This window comes from Alosa pseudoharengus, unplaced genomic scaffold, assembly GCF_046254945.1.
Source record: "Alosa pseudoharengus isolate Yale_2024_CS ecotype anadromous, Long Island Sound unplaced genomic scaffold, YU_APseudo_1.1 YU_APseudo_1.1_scf_22, whole genome shotgun sequence".
NCBI lineage: Eukaryota > Metazoa > Chordata > Actinopteri > Clupeiformes > Clupeidae > Alosa > Alosa pseudoharengus.
In genome coordinates this window covers 4,175,767-4,197,980 of record NW_027468680.1, presented here as the reverse complement: position 1 = coordinate 4,197,980, position 22,214 = coordinate 4,175,767, and the positions used below count along the sequence as shown (strand labels likewise).

Genomic DNA, 22,214 nt, shown 5'->3' with positions numbered 1-22,214 from the left:
CAACGCTTGCTTTTTTTTTCTGCCCCCAAAGTATTTATTATTATTTTACACAGATAGAAACAATACTCAGTTTTTAAGAAAACTTAAAAAATGTACAATGTTTGAAAACATATATTCCATAAACAATAAGAGAAAGAGACCGTGCCTAACAAGTATCATGTAACAGTGTTAAAAAGTTAAGCAGCCTTCTTGGCCCTGCCTCTTGGCTTCTTGGCTGGTTCAGGCATTGGGGAGGTTTGTGATGCCGAGTCCACTAAGCGCTTTTTGGGACTTGCCTTCTTGGGAGTTGCCTTCTTGGGAGTTGTCTTTTTGAGAGTTGTCTTTTTGAGAGTTGCCTTCTTGGGAGTTGTCTTTTTGAGAGTTGTGGTTTTCTTTACTCCATTGGTCTCTGTAGGAAAAGTGAAATGTGCATTAAGAGCAAGAAGTAAACTTATGATCCCCTTTTTAAACATGGGACAACACAAAACTTGAAACTTAAAGCACTTCATTAGATACATTTTCAGAGTTATGAGGTTGAAACTACTCTGGAATGGAGGAAAAATATTCAAGTTTTGACACTAGAATTGTTCTTGCACAAAGCATTTCATAGAAAGCAGTCCCTGATCACCACTAGGCTGTAGTGAAGATCCAACACAACTCTTCAGGATAATTTGTCCTGCAAAATAGGTCAAGAACCTTGTCTGGAGGACTCACCTTTCTTTTGAGGGGCACGCCTCTTTTTCACTGGACTGCTGTCGTCTTCACTAGCCACAGCCTTCTTTCTTTTAGTAGCGGTCTTCAAGATGAAATGAAGAAGAAACAAATAAAGAAATAAATAAATTGACGGTGCACAGAGTTAGTTCACAGAGCACTGGTCAGGTCATTTGACAACAACCAGAGAGGAAATTAAAATTAAATATTAAATATGACCTTTAGTGACCATTGATAATAAATATTCAATCAGACTTGTTTTTTTTTTTTATATATATATGGGCATAAGGACTCACAAACTATCAATGCACCTATATGTATCAAAAATATATGAAAGAAAAACATTAAAAGATTTCAATTACATGCATGCATTTCTGAAGACCATTGACAAAAACCCCCAGACGTTCAAGGTCATGAACAAAACTCTTATCCTCTGAGCTAGCATAGCGAGTTTACATGTGACAATGTAACATTTTGATTCCACTTACCAGTAATGAATACTTTGAGCAAATTTCATCTCAGCATACTCATACCCATTAAAACCCTTTTTATTTCTGTCGAATCAAAAGCGGTCGGCAGCACGCGGAGGGTTTTGAAATCACACTGACTCAACGGAGGTTACGAACAAGATGCACTTAACGACAGCAATCAACCTCTCCCACTCGGTCGCTCCGGCTGCACAATACAGACTCGTCCCCTCTCGGACCTGAACCATCATCCTTACCGTTTTAGTCCCCCCCCCCTCTTTCTCTCTCTCTCTCCACCTTCCCCCTTTTCTTTCCTTGCTTTTTCTCTTCCTTCTCCCCTCTCCTCACATTTCCCATCCATTTTGCCAATTGCTACCTCATGATTACCATCTAGACCCCGCTGGGCCGAACAGATTGGCTCGATAATTACATACAATAGCGGCGGTGGGCAGGTAACCCTCCGCTGGCACGGGTGAGCTCCCCGGTGGCACTCTCCATATGCAAACGGCATTGTGGGAAGTGTCAAGACCGTCCCCACCCCTCCGCCGCCACGGCGGCTCGCTGATTGCCGGGCCGAAGCCGGCTCCCGAGGTTACGGTGTCAGCAAATTTGTGATACATCAGGCAGGAATAAACACCGGCACTCAAAACCTCTCTGCAGAGGGAGGCGAACGGGTGGTGGTGTGTGTGTGTGTGTGTGTGTGTGTGTGTGTGTGTGTGTGTGTTTGGGAAGAGGGATGCATATTGAAACTCTGGAGAAAAGCTGGAGACTCTGTTAGTTCGGCTGCCAAGGTTTTGATGGTGGACGCCAGGGGTCTTGCCACTGCCTCCCTCTAGTGAAAAAGTAGGGATGGATGGATGGATGGATGGATGCAGGGCTGGTTGGCTGTCCTTGATTACACTGTTTCTCTATTCCACTGACATAATTAGCTTATCCTTTGACACATAAATAGGCTCCATAAATATAAATATAAATATAAATATAAATATATATATATATATATATATATATATTATATTAAAAAGTCAAAAAGTAATCAAACTGCCTCAATATTTTTTGCATTCACAGTGAAAGAAAATGCAAGTAGAAAATACAAAGAAAACCTCCAGTTAAAACTATAAAAATAAAATAATTGAACTACTGGATTTACCGGATTTAGGGTACAAATACTTTTGTTTGGTGGTGGTGGTGGTGTGTGTGTGTGTGGGGGGTGGTAAATAAGTGATGGTTTGAGCACATCTGTTAAAAGCATCATGCTTTAATCGTATTTGAAAATCAATGCACTTGGCAACGTTTCCCACTAACCCCAGTAATTAGACGTGGATCGTGAGCTGGCATTTTTTAATCGCAACCGCTTTCAACAGGTAAACAAATTATCTTAGGTATCTTATAAAGGAGACACTTGAAAGGGGGATTGCTTGGCTGTGTGGAACGTGACAAAAGTTTTAAACTGCAAAGATGCTGCTAATGCGACCAGAGCTACTTTGCATATCAGCGATTGGAGAGAGAGAATTCAAATGGATTCTGACCTTGGCTTTTACAGCCGCGCCGCCATTGGTCGCCACGGAGAAGTTCAGCTTGTCATCTGCAGATGCCCCAATGGACTTGAGGCCGTCCAGTAGAATGGTCCGAAGCTTCTCGTATGGCGGCTTGTCGCCGTAGCCGAGTGTCTTGACCTCCTCCATGAACTTCACCATTTCATCTGGTATTTAGAATATAAATCGTAAAACTAAGATGGGCAATGCTGCATACTGTATCTGGGGAGTGTTGTGCTACAAGAACATCCATTTGCAATGATTCTGGCTGGAATAGGACTGATGTATTTGTAAAGCAGAGCTGTCGAGTTTCCAGAACCATTCTTAAAAATTACAATTTATTTTTCACACTTGCACACACACACAGCATTGACGGACACATCCAAAGGATGTTTTAAACACTAAGAGGAAGTCCCGAGTACGAACACAGAGAGAAGACAAGCATGACATTTTGACCTTCAGGCTATATTTAATGGAGCAACACAAAACACACACACACACACACACACACACACAAATACACACACACACACACACACACACACACACACACACACTCTCTCTCTCTCAAAACTTTTGTTTACCGTCGCAGTGCTAAAATAGTCACACTAAACAGAATTAGCCATGAAGCCTGTGAAAAACAGTGCCGCCTTCCATCGCCGTCCTTGTTGTGAATGCAGGCGTGCGCGCGTGTGTGTGTGTGTGTGTGTGTGTGTGTGTGTGTGTGTGTGTGTGTGTTAGCGTGTGTGTACTTGCATGACAACAGCCCGGGGAGAAATCTCTCCTTCTGTTGCGTTGCTGTCACAGAGCTTAAGAGATGTCAGCCCATCAGCTGGCGAGTAAAGGACTCCACTGACGTCTCTGATATTAAAAGACAGGGGGGGGGGGGGGCACAGCGCTTGGCGAGGCTCGACCCGGGTGAGGAACAGGAGAGGCGGGCGCCATGCCACGCGAGCGGAGGAACGGAAGCGTGGTGGTCTGGGACACACACACATACAGGCACACACACACACACACACACACACACACACACGCACACAAGCGTTGAACTCACCGGCAACCTTTTCCTGTGACAGAGAAGATTTTCAGAAAGTTCAAAGATGAAATTGCGATTGCTTTCCCTGTCTTTTTATCAGCTCGGTTCACTTCCTAGCCTAGCAGAGAGGCTCAACAACTAAGCGGCCAAGTCTAGGCTTCGAGTTTGAAGGAGTAAACAACGTCAGACTTTCTAGCCGAACACCGTACACTTACAGGCCCATCTGGGCACCTGTGATTCCTTTGCTCACAGCTGGTGGCATGTAGAGAGTAGTACCACAGACCAACTGAGATTAAACTGCAGCTAAGTGTGTGTGTGTGTGTGTATGTTTGTGTATGTGTTGGAGGGGGGAGGGTTGGGAGAGGCCCTGCTTCATTTCACAAAACTTCAGTAGCAAAATAAATAAATAAATACATAAATAAAAACTTGCAGAGCACTAGCGTGGCGCTTGTGAATTAGCGCTCGTTATGACTGACATCAGTGGGGCCGAACGCGTTTCGAGCTGAACAGAAGCCCTCGCGCTTGTTTCCGCATCGGCACCACAAAGCACTTCAGTTCAATTACGGCTCGGCGCATAAACAAAAGGTGGCCGTGGTGCTCCAAGCCATCACAGGTGCTCTCAAGGACTTTGGGGTACGCGTGCGATGGGAGGCGAGAGACAGGCGACATATTTACTGCGCTGTCCAAAACCAACCTGCTAGCTTCATTAAGGCTGGAATAGCATTTTAATTAGCTAGAAAGGACAGCTTTTCATTAAAACGCAACGTGGAGCGACTGTTCTAGAAATATGTAAATGAAAAAGAAAGACATTAGAGTATGTTAAGGTGACATGCAACTGTGGAAAACAAACCAGTGCATAGATAGTCTTTAAAATCATGGCATAACTATTCTTAAGTGACATAATTTCTGTATGTTCGTTAAAAACTTCTTTTTAAATGCCAGTGACTGAGTTCACATGTCTGGCTGAAATGCAACCACAAATGCTAAAGCCAAGTAAGGGAACTCAAGTTCAAATTCAGCAGATTCACCATTCTCCGCAATGCATTATGTTATCGCTACATTCGGTCTCTATGCCTGTGTATGTTAACAATATATGAAGAGTTTGGTTTCAAAACACTATATTTTCATTTTTAAAAACATTAAAAAGTCATGTAATTTAATTGTTTTAATTCAGGTAATATCAATGAAATTGCAGTTGTGTTGTTTTGATTGCGTATCAAGATAAATCAAACAACAATGCCCAATTACAGTTTTACTGAAATTACTGGAAAACAAAATGTAAAAAAACTATTTATGAAAATTCATTAAAATGGAGGACATAGCGTTTTGGACCCAAACTCCTCACATTGAGTGCCATCGTTGTTGGGGTGCAAAATAATCTCGTCTTACCTGGCTTATTCTCCGATGGGAAGCATTTCTTCATGAATTCCCCAATATTGTCTCTGCATCTGAAATAAATTAGATCTCTCATAATCATCCTGAATTCAGCTGTCAAGACGCATTTATCCATTTAATTAACATTCAACCTTTTGACTTTATGTCACTGAAGTTGGTGGATACTTTTTGTCACAAGTAAACTTGACAAAGGGATGCTGGCAAATTGTTTAATTGGATATATAATATAATATAATATAATATAATACTGTACACATCCAGACTCCGATCACCTTATCTGATAAACTGATAAGCAAGCAAGCACTTTTCATTAATGCAGGCGTTGACAAAGTCAATTGAATTGTGCAACCAACAAACAAACAAACAAACAAGCCAGCAGCACGACATAAAGACAGCTAGAGGAGAAACGAAGGCTCAGGTAGGACACAAAACACCGGAGGGCCCTGTGCAAGCGGAGAGAGACACCGTGCTAGGAATTTTGAGGCAATGTGACTGCAGTGTGACAGAAGCGTTGGAGGAAGTGACATACGTGAGTTTGGAGTCTCGCACGTAGACGGGGTCCTGCAGTTTGTCCTCCCAAGGCAGTCGTCCACACAGCCACTGCACCATGCAGTAGCCCAAGATCTCCAAGTCCCCTCTCCGAGCAGGAGCTAGTGAAACACACACACACACACGTTCAAGTTATGACTTAGAGCGCACACGCACACACACACACACACACACACACACACACACACACACACACACACACACACACGTGGTGTACGCAGTAGCCCAAAATATCCAGGTCCCCCCTCTGAGCAGGAACTAGTTAAACACACACACGTTCAAATTATGGCTTAGAGCACGCATGCGCACGCACACACACACACACACACACTGTTAGAAATGAGCTAGAAGTTCTTTGTTACTTCCACTACCAGCAGACACTACAAAAGCCACTCAAGTTAGTATCATACACTAAACTAGCGCCAAATGTTACCTTATTTGGACATGCCATGTCAGATTGAAGTAGAATTAACAGAAAGAATAAATTGTATTTTAAGCATTCTGCAAACATTCTCCAAAGCACACACACACTCACTCACTCAGACACACACAAACACCAAAAACACACACGACCCAAAGATGTGAGGTGTTTCCTTCCCATCCTGGAGCAGATTTTGAGGGATAATATTTTACCTGCCAATCTCACTTTCACTCCATTAGAGTTGCAACTGATGACTGATGACATTTGTGAACCAATCCAACATTTGTGTAGGATGACATTCTTAAGGTACAAAGGTATAGGTACAAATATATACTTTATAGACAGGAAGGTAAAAATTGATCTATCATGATTTTCATCACTATCCAGTTTTCTGCAGGTCTGTGAAAGGTCCCTAAATCTTGTCCAATCATGCAAGACAACCCTGAATCTGACCAATTGTCCAAAACCTTCATGTTAAAGTGGACAGAGCACCGATGCTGTTATCAGCATGCATTAGTCTGTGGAATCTCACCGCCTTACCCTGAAAGCATGGCTGTGTGTCCACGTACTGTTTTCTCACAGGAAAACCTATGGGATATGTTTAGGGTTTTTGTCACACAACTGACATACCACCTTAAGTAATGTGATCCTGGTTAACACGCCCATTACGAAGCTGATGATCATAGCTAACCAATGGAGCCTCACAAACACAACAAACCAAGCCCAATGACCCAACCCAACTGTTCTGCCCACACACATGAAAATAACAAACAATAACAAGAAAAAAAAAACACTTCAAACACTCCTTAAGGTCCTTAGGAATGCTGTCAGTTCAGGTTCTGGGCTGCAGACACACTAAGTTTAATTTGCTATTGACACAATAGTTTCAACTGTTATTGGTGCTAAACTGAATTGAATTGAGTTGACTTACACACTCCTTTATGGGCATCGATGCTGGTAAACTCAATGGTCCCGTCGTGGCATCGCTTTGGGTCTTCTTTATACTCCTTCGTCTGGCCTTCAGGGGCGTAACGGTATGCCAGCCCATAATCTACCAGAAACACCTGCAACCCCCAAAACGGACATTACAAATTGAGATTACCACAAGTCACAGAAGGACTATTGAGGAGATATACTACTCACAAAAAGTCAGGGATATTCGGCTTTCGGGTGTAATTCCAGGATATACCTAAAATCCACTATAACCTTTACAGGTGAATGTGACCTTCTCTAAACGTTTGAATGCGCATTTCCATCCTTTCAATGTTTCAATACTTCCTGTACTGAAACATTACATTTCACCTGAAAGCCAGATGTCCCTAACTGTTTGTGAGTCGTGTATACAGCATTCCTCTTTACTGCACTGGCATGTACAATGAACATCACACTGCTGCTCTGCAGTATGGCACTGGCAATGTGAGTAAATAAATATGTCATTTTACCAAATTAAAAATAGAGTCAAAGAGCAAACACTAAACCTGCAAATCCCATGAGGCCTTTTGTGAAATTGTAATTTAAAAATAGCACAGTTTAATAATACCCTACTGCATTATTAATTTCCCAAATTAAATATTTGTCCCTGCCCCAAAACCCTCAGCCTGTTTGCCTGAGACTTGCACTCATCTAATCTTCCCTCAGCTCAGGAGCAGCGAGAAAAAGGATTAACATTTCAGTTAATAAATAATAATAAAAAAAAAAAAAAATATATATATATATATATATATATATATATATATATATATATATATATATATATATATATATATATATATATATATCTATCTATCTATCTATCTATCTATCTATCTATCTATATATAAATAACACATCACAAACGCATAGGGTGGTGTATATGGGGCCAGCGTTTCTGCAGGCTCCTGTGTAAAACGCAGCGACGCACCTGATTGGGGTTGGAGTAGCTGAGCAGGAGGTTGGAGGCCTTGATGTCAGCATGCACATACTCGTGCTCATGAATGTACTCCAGCACGTCCAACTGCAGAGCCAACGGAGCAAATTAGGCATACGCAAATAATCAGCAGACCTGGGACGAGGCTACACCTCATATAGCTGAAAAGCATCTAAAGACCCATCTGTTTACCTGTATTTAACACAATTAATTCTTACAGAATAGTAGTTTGTATATGCTGATGGTTATTTTTATTATTCGGTTGAATTGTATTCAGTCTGTAACTAATATTTGGATTTAAATATTATTTAAATATTAGTATATGACTTTAAACTGCTATTTTCAATGTTAATGTAATGTGTATTGATGTCAACAATGTTTTGTTGGACAAAAGCAAGAACTAAGGACCGATAAACATGAACATAAACACGTATAAAGGCATAAAATAATTAAAACTTTTAATCGTTTTTTTCTGAGTGGGGGAATTTGCCTCTTCCTATATACACCCATCTCTGAACACTTGACTAATTTTGCACACATAGTGCAGACTTCCTCATGTTCCCAATTAGAATTATTTACGTCCTGAATAACACACTTGAAATGTCCTCGTTGTGTTGTGTGTCATTTTCCTCTCGGCAGTGTTTCAGCAGTGCCTCCCACGGACTACTCACCAGCTTAAGGCCCAGTTGCAGGACCAGCTTGTGTGGAAACTTTTTGCCGTTCTCTTCAAACTTCTTCTGCAGGTCTGTTCCAAATCGGTCCATCACCATGAACCTGTACCTGAAGGAGGAGGCCAACACCACACAGCCACTAATTAGAGAAATTTTGCAATATTGAGCAAAAAAATAAAAAATAAAAGCTGTTTGCAAGGGCACTTAATGAATTCCTACTTGAGCTTCAATAATTAATTATTTTGTATTTTTTAAAGATGAAGTCAAAATTCTCAAAATTTGATTACGCTCTGGTTTCTTTATTCCGCTATGGCAGTACATTGTAGCTCTGGGATTTAGACACAACAATATGTTTTAGGACATCAATTTAGGCTTCGCAAAACATTGGTCGACATTATTCACCATTTTATTTTACATTTTATCGACCTTAATCAATTAATAATGAACATAATTGACAGATTAGTTGATCATAAAACACATTCGTTGGAGGCCAAATACTACAGCTTACCCTTTTCCTCCTTTATTATGGAGTCCAGATCCCCAGTATCTTGGAACTCCTAGATGCTTCAGCTTGTGTGACTTCATCCAAGTCTGAACTTCAAAACAAAGTGAAATTTGGACACAATAAATGTATAGCCACGCAGTCAGTCAACAACACACAATCTACCTACAGTAAAAGGGAGAAAATGTATGTATAAGTATATGTACTGTATATATACTCTTTTGATCCCGTGAGGGAAATTTGGTCTCTGCATTTATCCCAATCCATGAATTAGTGAAACACACACAGCACACCGTGTACACACAGTGAGGTGAAGCACACACCAATCCCGGCGCAGTGAGCTGCCTGCATCAACAGCGGCAAAATAACAATAATGTAAAGAGCTGCATCATGGATGTACTGTATGCAAAGCACTAGGTAATAAGGCAGCATATAAAGATAGTGCATTATTCCCTACACATATCCTTAAACTTATTGGTGCTCAAAGTAATAAGAATGTGATCCCTTGGGGAATGGACGTGACGGCCGGAAGGTAATCTGCCAATGAGACAAATATTTACCAACACTGTGCTATTCTGATGAATAAACCATGAGCCTAGCTAAGTAATATTACAGTTAATTGTCATGGGATGTTGACATTTGAATTGTTATTGAATAAAACGCAAAGCTATGGCCTTGGGGCAACCGCTCATGCCACCTAAGGAATCTGATGTTGGTGCATCTTTACTTCCAAACGACCCCTAGTGCAGATCCGAGAACTTTGTTTAATTAAGGATTTTTTTTTGTCTGCTTTGTGTGTGTGTGTGTGTGTGTGTGTGTGTGTGTGTGTGTGTGTGTGTGTGTGTGTGTGTGTGTGTGTGTGTGTGTGTGTGTGAGGGGGGGGTTACTTAGATCAGGCCGGGCTGCCCTCTGGTAAAACTTCAGCTCACAGAACAGCGGACCATTTTCACTGGGCTCCTACAAAGGAATGACTGTGTCATTGGGTGAGTAGATTTACATACATACAGCAACCAGCAACACAGTGTGGCCATGTCAGATGCACTGAGAATTACACCAAACTGAGAATTGTGACAAAATGGTATTATATATAAAAGTGCAGGTATAAGTAAGTAGTACAGCACATGTAATACTATATGATACAATATGTGGTGTTATGCATAGAGGTGAAATGGACAGAGTTGGATCTGAACAATGTGAAGTTCAGCCTGTGCAAGAAGTATGAATTCACTCAAGTAAAGTACAAGTAAAGTAAACTACCCATGTAAAGGTGCACATCATGCTGAAAAATATATGCTACACGAAAGAAAATATGAAAATGTTCTCACCACTTTGATGACATAGGGGGCATCTTGTCCCACAGATTGTGCATCTTCTTCATTTGCTTTAGTTGACAATGATGAGGAGGAGGAAGAGGGCAAAGGTGATGAAGTATTAATGTTGAGAACACTTTCTTGGTCCATCACATCTGCCATAGATTCTTAATTGCCTGTTCTTAATCATAATTATATCCCATACACTTACCAAGGTACAGTAGACCAAAGCCCCCTTGGCCAATGGGACTGCCGAGCTTCCAGCGTTTCTTGTGACTGTCAGTCAGGATCTCCCCAGGCGGAAATTCCTCTGCCAGCTTCCTTTTGGCTGGTCCTCTACCTCCTGTCTTAGCCTTAGGAGGCATCTAAAAAGGACAATATACCAAGAAGTAAAGAAATTATGATGAAATGTTATGGCAATACAATATCACAAAGGCTGGGCGTCGCAGCAGTATTGTGTGAAAACATTTGAATACATTCTTCTTATAACTGGATGTCTTACAAAATGTGGATACAACCGTGAGTCATTCACGATTCTGCAACATCCAATGCATGGGTAGCCTACTTTTTTATTCAAGTCGCCCTTAGCCAAATGCTTTAATCTGACAATCCTAACCATGCTTCGAATTAGCATGTTTTCTAGAAAATAAAACATCAGTGAAAAACGAAACCGAATGTCTGACTGGTAATAGAATCATTCTCGAAACATCCTCGGACCCAGTTAGCGGGAAATGAAAGCAACAATCACTTACATTCTATTACACCGCTTGTCAGCTGATTCGGCAAACTAACGTTGAATTTAAACCAATAGCGATAGATCTGTTGTCAAAACTCAGATGCGGTGCTGAATTTAAGGAATCGCAGTCTGTCATGGTAACATTGCTTTACACTGTCGATACCAAGACTTGTACTGAAAGACAAACGATACGTATGTGGTCTTTCTCCATCATTGATCTGCAGACAAAACTTGGCTAGTTAGCTGGCTGAGTGTTTCTAGCAATGTTTCATTAAACATAACAACTTGATCACTTGAGTGACGGTGTTTACGTGGAACAACTGTATCGCGTAGAGAGGAATGATAAATAAGTAACAATGAGCGGTCGTATTTTCAATGCTTCCGACCATAGGCTAGCGTTAAATTAGCTGACATGTGAGTTGACACTATCTATCCTGTTACTAGCGTGTATTGCTGTTACATTTTGACATCGTGTGTATCAATGTAGTCATTCACATAAATACCTGTGCAACCGACCTTTAAGCTATACTTTAAAAGCAATGTTAGTCTGTAACGCAGTTGCAATTTGCCTCCAACTCCGAAGTTCCCGCACAACTCTTTACCAGGAAGTCAGTGTACCCTACGAAACTTCTGCAGCGTCAACTGATTGGTCAAAAATGTGTTGCGTACTTCCTAGTAGGAGCGTGGCTGCTCTTGGTTGTTGTAGTTCTATTCTTGCTTTGGTTGTATGACGATTTTATTTGATCTTGGAGATGCTCGATGCTGGATCGGGTAAAGCAAAGAATAACTTGAGTAAAACGTCATTGCACTTGGTCATTCATCTAGGTTTGAGGTCATGCTAACGTTTTAACCTTAGTGTTTCCTCAAGATAAACTTCAGGTGTGAAATATTTGAAGCTATGCCAGCAGAGTGCGTTCAGTGTTACAGTCAATGGTGTCACTTGTATAGTTCACAAATAGCCTACAGTACATACTGTATTTGTCAGGCTCTCTTATGTCCTCTGTCAGTGCAGTTTTTTGCCTCTTGTTGACATATTGCATCTCGCCTTGCATAGGTGCTGCTCAAGTGATTTAAATAATTTATTTTGCCAGCCTATCTTGTGACTAGCTTACTGAAAGCTCATGTATCACAAGAAATCAGCAGCATTTAGTCTAACCAATTGTGTTTTACAGTTTAGCCCTATATTAATCACACTGTGACCAGGTGTAGGTTGAGCATGTTCAGATTCTTCTCAGATGCACTTCAGTTTCTCTTTAGTGACTTAGCCTCCGCAATAAATAGCCTAGGGAAGACTACTCTAGTCTCCAAAGTTCCTGCTATATTAGATTTCAGCCACAGGCTACTGGCCATGGGGAGTACCGTCAACCTGGGGAGTTTTTGCTAGCTCTCTCTCAAGACTGTAATATTGCTATTATCCCATGAGTGACTGTGAATTATGACAAAGCATGCTGACGAACATGGAGAGCACTTTTCAGATTCTATTGAAAAGGATGGAGCTGGAAAACATGTGTCTTTCCCTCCTGATGAGGAAATTGTCTCAGGGTTTGCAGAGTTCAAGGGCACTCAAAGTGGTGGTGAGTTGTGTTTTACTGTGTAAACCTGTGTAGCCTAGATCTGATCAGTAATATTGTCCCTGAACACACTCAAATAGCATGTGTTAGTGATCAGTAATATTTCTCCTGAACACACACAAATGACATGTGTTGTGATCAGTAATATTTTTTCCCTGAACACACACATGGCATGGCACTATGTTTATTTGAATTCTTTCTTGTTGGATGCATATGGCACATGCACATGAAGGTTGGATGCACATACAGTATGCACCTAATGCAAAGTCAAAGAACCACCAAGTCTCAAGACTGAATATATCAAGTAGCCTAGAGTGTGTTTTGGTAAAATATTCTAAATGTTAACCTCACATGTGCTATTGACCAATTAACATTATATATCTGTAAATAGCACTTGAATTGGCTCAGTTTTGTAAATATTGGTTAAATAATGGTTTAAAACCCTTTCTTTATCTCAGGGCGCTGTCCTACTGTGGCAGACATTATCTCTGCCTATGAACAGAGCTGTGAAAAGCATCAAGTCGAGCCCAGCCTCAAAGCTGTGGAGCAGATCAAGGTTAGAGAGTGCATGACAAATATCCAAGCTTCTTAGGAAGTTGCATGTGAAATTGCTGATGTTGCAGATTCATTAAAAAGCGTGGAAAAAACATTTATTAAAAAAAACATTACTCTATAGCATTTCCACAGAGGCCAGTATTTGCACAAGGGCTCAGTCAAACTATACAGTTGTGTTTATGAAGACGCACACAAATACAGTCATACAGACACACACACAGACACACACAGACACACACACACACACACACACACACACACACACACACACACACACACACACACACACACAGACACACACACACACACACACACACACACACACACACACACACACACACACACACACACACACACACACACACACACACAGGTATATCCACATAGATACACACACATAGCAACACAGATACAGTCACACATGCAGGCTTATCCACATAGACACAGGCAGACACATCCATACACACATACCCATACGCGCAAAGAGACACACACACACACACACACACACACACCTCCAACCAACCCCCCCCCCCCAACTCACACACATACACGAGGCATGCATAATTCAATGCAGCTATAGTTGTGTTACTTGGACCAGATATATTAAGAGCATCGGTTTCTCCTCCGCATAAATTTACGATTAGATCAAGGAGAATTATTTGTAGAAAATTAGAAGCTTTGGAGTGCTTACATTAAGCACACACTCAGTATTATCTTGGAAGTGTTAATGAACCCAATTGCTTTTGAAAGTAGTGTAGGTGGTCCCTTTAAAAGAGTAAAATATGTATGGCTAAGTTGACGCTAAAAGGAGAGCTATTTAGTCGAGAGCAGCTAGTGCATACCTAATGAGACTATGCAAAATGGGGCTTGCTGCATGCTTAAAGAGCATATTTATTAAATTAGGTATTTTCAGGCAGGGATGTCCCTTGGGGATGGCTGTTGAGAAACTATTTAAAGCTTTTATTGCACCCGTGGGCTTCCACTTTTCTTTGAAATGTTTAAAGTGGATAAAACAGCGTCGCTTTTGGTGCGTCTCTGTCTGGGCTGTAAACAATTGGAGGGGTAACAGCCGAAGACTCCGGGCTTTGAGTTTTACAGATGAACCTGATGCTTCAAGTTATTTCCTCAGTAAAGTCTAACCTTCCCAAATGAGTTTCTAACACTCATTCTGTGATCTTGTGCAAGAGCAATGCTGATTTGTCTTCTTGTGAAGCTATTCAGTTGGTAATGGAGAGAGAGCAACAGATGAGAAATTCCCCTGCACTCTAACCGGTGTCATCGAAATAACAGAGCTTATAAACTTGTTTTATTGATATGATTTTCCCAGATCTCTTGGGACGTCTTTATCAGGAGTGTCAGATAAGACAAGACAATGGACAAGGAAGCCATTTATTTCAAGGGCATCCATCAAACACTACATTTGCAGAAATCATATAATGCTATTAAAGTTTTGGTATACGTTTTACTTTATGTGAACTGAGAGTAAATTGCAGTCACATACTCTACATTCATACTGTAGCTTGAATGTCATGAGAACTATGTTATGTTTTCTGTTTGCTATGTTTACTGTATTTTTAGCACAAATACCACAGCTGGTTGTAACCTCTGGGTCCACCGTGATGCTGTGTATCATGGTAGTGCATCCTGTGTTGCCATTTAAGTAAAGAGCAGAAAAAGTCATGAAAGGCTTTGGCTTTGCCCAGGGAGAGCTGTGGATCTTGTGAGGAGTTTGATCAAACCAAAGTGTTTTCCCAAAGTGCTTGGTTCATATCCTTTCCTCCCCCTCCTCCTCCTCTTCCTTTCTGGCTGTCCTCTCTGCTGGTTGTGAGAGCAGCACAGCACTTCAGCCGTTTGCAGTGAGCCCTCGACCCTCTGATTTGCAATAACGCCTCCACCTCGGATACGGAGAGGGTTTCTTTAATCCACATGCTCATATCTAAACACCATCAAGTATAAATAACTTTGGGACTTTTAATTTTTAATGTGCATCTTTACCCTCTGGACTACAGTCATCGATGATTAAAGGTCCTCTCTCTTCTCTCTCTCTCTCTCTCTCTCTCTCTCTCTCTCCCCATACCCCGCTCTTTACCCCCCCCTCTTATTTGCTGAATGGTGTGGGCAAATTTATACGGCTGTACTCACACAGCCTATGACAACAACTCTCTCGTTCTACACAGCCAGACATTGGGATGTATGTTGTACATCATATTTGATATTATCAGTTTACAGATTCACAGCAGTCTGTTAAAGGTCGTATTTTGCCAATTGCCCTGCCATGCACTTGCAGAAAGCAGTACTGGTGAACAAAGCCAGATAGCAAAAATATTTTGAAAGTGAATTAAAATTTTGTGTACGTTTTCATCCTTTTAATGATAAATTAAGTTACTAATTTTGTCTATGCTCTTTCTAGACACTGCAGGTTTAATTGCTAATTGTTAACTGGGAATGAATATATTTGCATATTAATTAGCTCACAATTTACATTTTTAATTTGCTGCCTTCAAAGGCTGTGAGATAAAAGGTCGTGTTATTTTAAATAATTTATCCTTTATTGCAGAAAAGATGCTGAAAGGAAAATTTGCGGGCGAGTTTAACCCCTGAGAGCTTTTACTGTATAAAGTGTTCCAAATTCTTTTTTTAAACTAATTAAATGACGGGGGGGTGGAGGGTGGGTGCTCAGAAACGTCCTCTCTACAAAGCCACCCAGAATATCGAGTGGTGGAGTGCATCTCCAGAACTGTAAGACTGAAGAATGGCAAATGCACAAGAGATGGCCTCAGCGGAAGTCAAGTTTATAAACTGCGTCCCATTTTGCCTGGGAAAGAAAATGCTCTCTTTTTATCATTTAATTTCCTTCTCTCCCTCCTGACATGCTAATACGTTTGGCACTTTTAGTCGTTTCATTTTTCTTGGGAAAAAAGAAAGAAGAAAAAAAAAAACAAGCTGCTCAACGCGTCGGTTTAAAAACAGTAGCTCAGAAGTTTATTCATTTATGAACTTGTAGAAGTTTGTGAACAGCAGATGAAAAGCGCAGTCCTGGTAATATTGATGGATGGGTTTCTGATGCTGTGCAGTATGCTAACGCCTGATAAACAGTTGACGTCCACATTATGTGTTTTAGACAGTGTAATCCACAAGTGTCTTTTACTTAATTCAAGCATTTTCACACTGAAAATTCAATTATTCACCATCAAAGCAACACAAAGCAGTTGTTTTACCTTACAGCTTTAAACTCACTCTGATACTATCTGACTTATGATATGGAGAATGACGTCTCTTACACGGTCTCACGGCATGAACGCTTGATATTGCACTATGTAACATTGTTGATCGAGTAGGATTGTGGCCCTTTTAGTCGGTTGTTGACAAACTGGGTGCCATCTTAGTATTAAATGGTGTTGATTTATAATATGAAATGATATCACCTGACTATATTTAGCTTCTTTATATTTACAAGTGTAGTGTTTGTTATTCATTGCATTATGCAAATTGCATGGCACGACTATAGATTAATTAAATGCAATTTGCTGAATATTATCCATTATGTGTACTGTGTTATTCAGAGCACTGATTCCCTGCATAATACCCCAGTATTTACTTCCAAAATATACAGTGTAAACAGCTTGTGCAAGGCCTATTCTGTTGGCCATGTCCCTTTGTATTGCCTTGCCTTTGAACAATGAATCATATATTTGAAGATGAAAGACAACATGTGTCATATATGAGAATGAGTCTGCACACAAAAGCATTCGCCTCATTGGAGTCATGTGTAGCCTTCACTTGATGCAGGACTAATACAAATGATCACTTTCTGGAGACTTTCTGGAGACAGGGTAAACCATTGTCTTTCTTTTCTATAGGATTCTTATTATTATTAAGGATATGACTTGTAGGTGAGGGGGAAGGAAATCAAAACAAATCTCATCCGCTCTTGTGTGGTGATGGTTTGTGATAATGCTGCTGATTCCTAAAATGCCAAGCATTGGCAGCCTGACCAGCTATGTGTCATTGAAATAAACCATTTACTGTATGTATATGGGCTGATGCTTTCAACAGTAAACTGGACTTATGCTTACTGCGTACCGGTAATGACTTACTGCAACTTATGGAAAAAGCAGCCAGGCTACACTGAACGTGCAACTGAAGCAGAATGCATACGTATCCGTTGGTTATAGTGGAAGCTAATGGTTACAGCATTTGCTGGGCTAACGGTCTTCTTCAGTTCTGCATCTGCTGTAGCCTGACTGTTACTAATTACTTCACTTTGACCTTAGAAAACATGGACTTGCTGTTGCACAATGTGACAATTAATGTGTGATCCGAAAATGATCTTGTCCTTCTTTATTCTGCCTGCAGCTAGTTGCCAGTGTTGGCACGAGAGCTGGATGTCTTGATCTAAGAGGTGAGTGAACATGTGCTCACATTTGACTGATGATGGGGAGGATACTCAGCCATACACCTATAACTCTCCAATTACAGCATATTACATTCATATTTGCTTGTTCTCTAAGGAAGAAGGCACTCACATTGACCATGATTGTGTCATGGTCCAATATGCTTAATTTATCTTATTGCCTGTATCAATCATTGCTACGGACTTATATTTATAAACAGGCTCGCTAATCCGCACATTAGGTATACCAGAAATATTCTGCAGGGCAGGCTGCAATCAGTCTGTGAAATTATACCATTCATCATTCATGCTGGTACCAAAGAGGATTAATTTCATTGCATGTTTTCATTTTGATTTCTGATTTGTGTTGGTCCTGGTCAAAAAAATGTTAAAGTGCTTCTATTTTTCTAAATTCAATTACAATTCTGGATAAGGCTTATGCTGTTGGCAACATGCCTGTTTTGATAATGACCGTGTTCTGAGATGTGCCAATTAGTTTAGGGGGGATTAAGTCAACTTGATCCATTAACATTTGGTGTATTTTAGTAAACATTAGGAATAATGATTGCAGGATCAGGCCATGGAGATGAGACCACAAACATCATAAATATGCCACCTCTTATTTTCCTGCGTGCACAAACAAAAAGATAGTCGTGGAGTAGACAATCCTACTTTGAGTTGGGTAGGCCATAAACCACAGATTAGAACCAAATGCAAACATTGTGTTTGAGTGAAACTTTAAAGTGTTCTTGTTACGGTTCCATGGAGGGGACAGTGTTTTTGTCAGAACACCCAAGAAACGCAGGTCATCACACGTCCCTTCAGTGGTAAGCTACTCCTGGCATGAACTGATGCCATCTCCATGCCACCCTGCGTCTTTATCTGTGCTGGGCAGAGTGGATGAGGAAATAGGATTTCAGATCTACTTCATCTGCTAGGGTTAAGTGATTATTGTTTAAAAGAAGAAGAAGGGAAAAAAAAAGAAAAACTTAATAATTTTACAAATGATTATGCTAATGATGAATAAATTATCCAGTTCCCAACACACAGCTTGCAGCCATACGCATTCCCCCTCTCTGGTCAGACAGATAAGGCTGTGCGAAGAAGGGGGCCTAATAAACAGGGACCGCTGTGGTCATCAAAGTCATTCTCCAGGCTTTGTTTAAAAGTCATCTGCTTTTGAATAATTACAAGCCCTTTGATTTGGGTGCCAGTGACAAGGCAGGGAAGGCACTAGACGTGATTTTGTTTATACGCATGCACACCCCTCCTTAGAGCTCCGATCTAGACTCAGGGGTGTACAGTACAGTATATTACATTACATTACATTATACGTTACATTACATTACATTACATTACATTACATTATACGTTACATTACATTACATTACATTTGGCTGACTTTTTTTTAGCCAAAGCGACTAACAACATGGTAAACAGTTTAAGCTTTTTAAAGCAATTCTCTCAACGATTCTAGGACAATTTAAAAAAGGTAGAGTACAATAAGAATAAGTGCATCAGTGAGTGCTGTTTTTAAACAGTCGAGTGTCAGTTCTAGTCAGGTGGTACTGTAAGTGCTAGGATCAGCAAGACTAGTTGTAAGTAGTGCTACGAGAGGAGATGTTCTCTGAAGAGCTGGGTCTTCAGGAGTTTTTTGAAGATTGAGATGGTATGCAGTATACTGTACTGTACTGTACTATGTGTTGGTTTTGCAGTATACTTTACTGTACTGTACTATGTGTTGGATTTGCAGTATACTGTACTGTACTGTACTATGTGTTGGATTTGTGGATGTGGTTGTGTTTTGTTGCTAAATTTCCAGTTTTAAAGTGGCAAGTGACACTTCCTCTTGATTTGATTGTCTTCACAGATGTGAAAATAAACCTTTTTTCTGTAATGGATCTTTAAAATGTTTTTGATGTATCCCAGGTGAACAGCTGGATTACCGCTCATGTGAATCTCTTGAAGATATTTTGAAATTCATACAGTTTGATTCTATCAATCTTCAAGAGACAGAGCTTGAGGAAAATGTAAGTTTGTACAGTAAGTGAATGTTTCTTTTGTGGTTGGTTATAAGAGACAGAGAAGTATTATTATTTATGCCTGTGTGCTAACAGCCATTTCATTATTTAATAGGGTGCATCGTCCTTACTGGAAATGATTTTGTACTATGAATCGGCATGTCAGCTCAATATTTCATCCAACGTCCACATGGGCTTTGCTGGCTGGAAAGCCCTCGCACACCTTACCCGACAGGTACAGTACAGAGTCCCCAAGAAAGTATGTGTGGATGAATTACAGAGTTTTCTACAGCAGTATGTGGGGTAGCAGTATCTCACCAATAGAGTAGCAGTGTTTCAGTATTCAGTCCAAATGTATAGCGTATGTATATCATGACTAAAATTACATAATAGTGACTGTCTCAGTATTTATGTCACAAAGGTCTACATGTCCTTTAGCATTTTGCACTGATACCAATACATGAATGAACATGCCATTTTATCAGTAATGTCAGTGTATTTGATGCACACCTTTTGTGTGGGCGAGTGTTGTTTACACACCATGAGCTCAGTGCAGATGAAGACTAGAGTTTGGATTGTATGACTAAAGATCCTTGATTACTCCGCTTTAACCCTCTCTGCTATTTGCTAGTGGATGCACTCCAACATGAACTTATTTAGCGCATGTCCATGGCAAAGGGGTGGGGTGGCGGTGTGTGTGTGTGTGTGCGTGTGTGTGTGTGTGTGTGTGTGTGTGTGTGTGTGTGTGTGTGTGCGCGTGTGCACGTGTGTGCGTGTGTGTGTGTGTGTGTGTGTGCGTGTGTGCGTGTTGGTGTGTGTGTGTGTGTGTGTGTGTGTGTGTGTGTGTGTGTTTGTGTGTGTGTGTGTGTGTGTGTGTGTGTGTGTGTGTGTGTGTGTGTGTGTGTGTGTGCGTCAGGGAGAGAAAGTGTGTAAGGGAGTGGTGTGTGTGTGTGTGTGTGTGTGTGTGTGTGTGTGTGTGTCTGCCCCGTATGTGTGAGGATCTGCTGGACTTCAATGATGCCATCACTGGCTCTCTCTCTGGCTGTGTCTCTCCAGATCAATCAAATTAGGTCTCGAGGAAATACGGTTAAAAAAAGGGCAAAGATGAGACAGACAGAGGTAGAAAAGAAAGAAAGAAAGAAAGAAAGAAAGAAAGAAAGAAAGGGAGAAAAAAAATCTGGACATCTTTTGATGCGATGGACCTAGGGATGAAATCTAACAATGGCCTCCAGATTTGGCAGCCGCAATAGTCAGAAACTTGTTTTCCATGTTTGATGTTTTGCTGCCCGTTCAGACAGGTGAGTGGTTTGATGAAAGGACTGCAGGTGAAACAGAGAGAGTGAGAGAAACGGTGCAGCCAGTCCGTAGGTAGGGCAGAGTCAGGCCCCTGAGCCTGTTTCCATGCCTATCTCTCTCTCTCTCTCTCTCTCTCTCTCTCTCTCTCTCTCTCTCTCTTTCTCTCTCTATCTCTCTCTACCCCCCCCTTGTCCTCCTCCCTCCCCTCATCCATCCCTTACCTTTCCATCCCTCCCTCTCCTTCACTCTCCCTCTCTCCATCCCTCTCTCCTCACCCCCCCCGCCAACACACACACACAACTATCACCACCTCCACTCTCCCTCTCTCCATCCCTCTCTCCTCACCCCCCCGCCAACACACACACACACAACTATCACCACCTCCACTCTTCCTCTCTCCATCCCTCCTTCTTCCACTCTCCCTCTCTCCATCCCTCCCTCTCCTCCACTCAACCCTCTCTCCATCCCTCCCTCTCCACTCTCCCTCTCTCCATCCCTCCCTCTCCTCCATTCATCCCTCTCTCCATCCCTCCCTCTCCTCCACTCACTCCCCCCCCTCTCCATCCCTGCGTTCCTGCGAGTGACGGCTGTCTGTCTGGTGTGGACAGAGCAGCTGCCTGTGGAGGCTGGATGCGTGCAGCATGCCCATGGTGGAGTACCCTGCGCAGGCCCTGTCAAAGGCCCTCCTCGCCAGCAGGCTGACGGTGCTGCATCTGGACGGGGCCAGCCTCAGTGGCAGACCGCTCTTCACTCTCGGTACGCTGCACTCTCACGGAGGCTTCAACCGCTCACTCAACGGTCACCACGTCCATCACTAACACTGGGACTGACGCTAACAAACATATATATTTAAGTGTAAAAATTAAAATAAAAATATACTTGTAGGAGGAGGAGGAGGAGGAGGAAGCCTTTACTATTGGTAGGCTGCAAGCTCATGGAGGCTTTAACCATGCACTCAACAGTAACCATGTGGAACACTAACACTAACACTAACAAACATAGATATATTAAAGTGTAGAAGCTAAAATAAAAAATGTACTCTATATATATACAGTAGGAGGAGGGGGAACCCTTCACTCACGGTAGGCTGCACATTCATGCAGGCTTCAACCATGTACTCAACAGTAACCATGTGTACTGTAACACTTGTAGAAATT

The 22,214-nt window shown here is 41.4% G+C and overlaps 2 protein-coding genes across 3 annotated transcripts in view; one reads left to right on the top strand and one right to left on the bottom strand.

The window, feature by feature from the left end:
• On the bottom strand, positions 1 to 11,831 carry LOC143139652 (serine/threonine-protein kinase VRK1-like). 2 transcript variants are annotated; one of them, XM_076300294.1, is made up of 13 exons: positions 11,722 to 11,831; positions 10,694 to 10,847; positions 10,498 to 10,553; positions 10,060 to 10,129; positions 9,179 to 9,266; positions 8,671 to 8,779; positions 7,994 to 8,086; positions 7,025 to 7,157; positions 5,653 to 5,773; positions 5,118 to 5,176; positions 2,687 to 2,859; positions 694 to 775; positions 1 to 388 (listed from the first exon to the last, which is right to left on the bottom strand). In XM_076300294.1, the coding sequence occupies exons 2-13, from the start codon at positions 10,845 to 10,847 to the stop codon at positions 177 to 179; spliced, it is 1,350 nt and encodes a 449-aa protein (XP_076156409.1). In that variant the 5' UTR covers positions 11,722 to 11,831; the 3' UTR covers positions 1 to 176. The 2 variants fall into 2 exon arrangements, with proteins under 2 accessions (XP_076156409.1, XP_076156411.1); XM_076300296.1 differs by having other exon boundaries at positions 11,735 to 11,831.
• An 822-nt stretch (positions 11,832 to 12,653) lies between these two features.
• The window catches only part of LOC143139501 (protein phosphatase 1 regulatory subunit 37-like), a 21,976-nt gene continuing 12,415 nt past the window's right edge, over positions 12,654 to 22,214 (top strand). Inside the window, exons 1-6 of the mRNA XM_076300088.1 lie at positions 12,654 to 12,789; positions 13,248 to 13,345; positions 17,704 to 17,749; positions 19,670 to 19,770; positions 19,877 to 19,996; positions 21,666 to 21,813. Coding sequence (XP_076156203.1) covers positions 12,654 to 12,789; positions 13,248 to 13,345; positions 17,704 to 17,749; positions 19,670 to 19,770; positions 19,877 to 19,996; positions 21,666 to 21,813 — 649 coding nt within the window. The remainder of the gene's footprint in view (positions 12,790 to 13,247; positions 13,346 to 17,703; positions 17,750 to 19,669; positions 19,771 to 19,876; positions 19,997 to 21,665; positions 21,814 to 22,214) is intronic.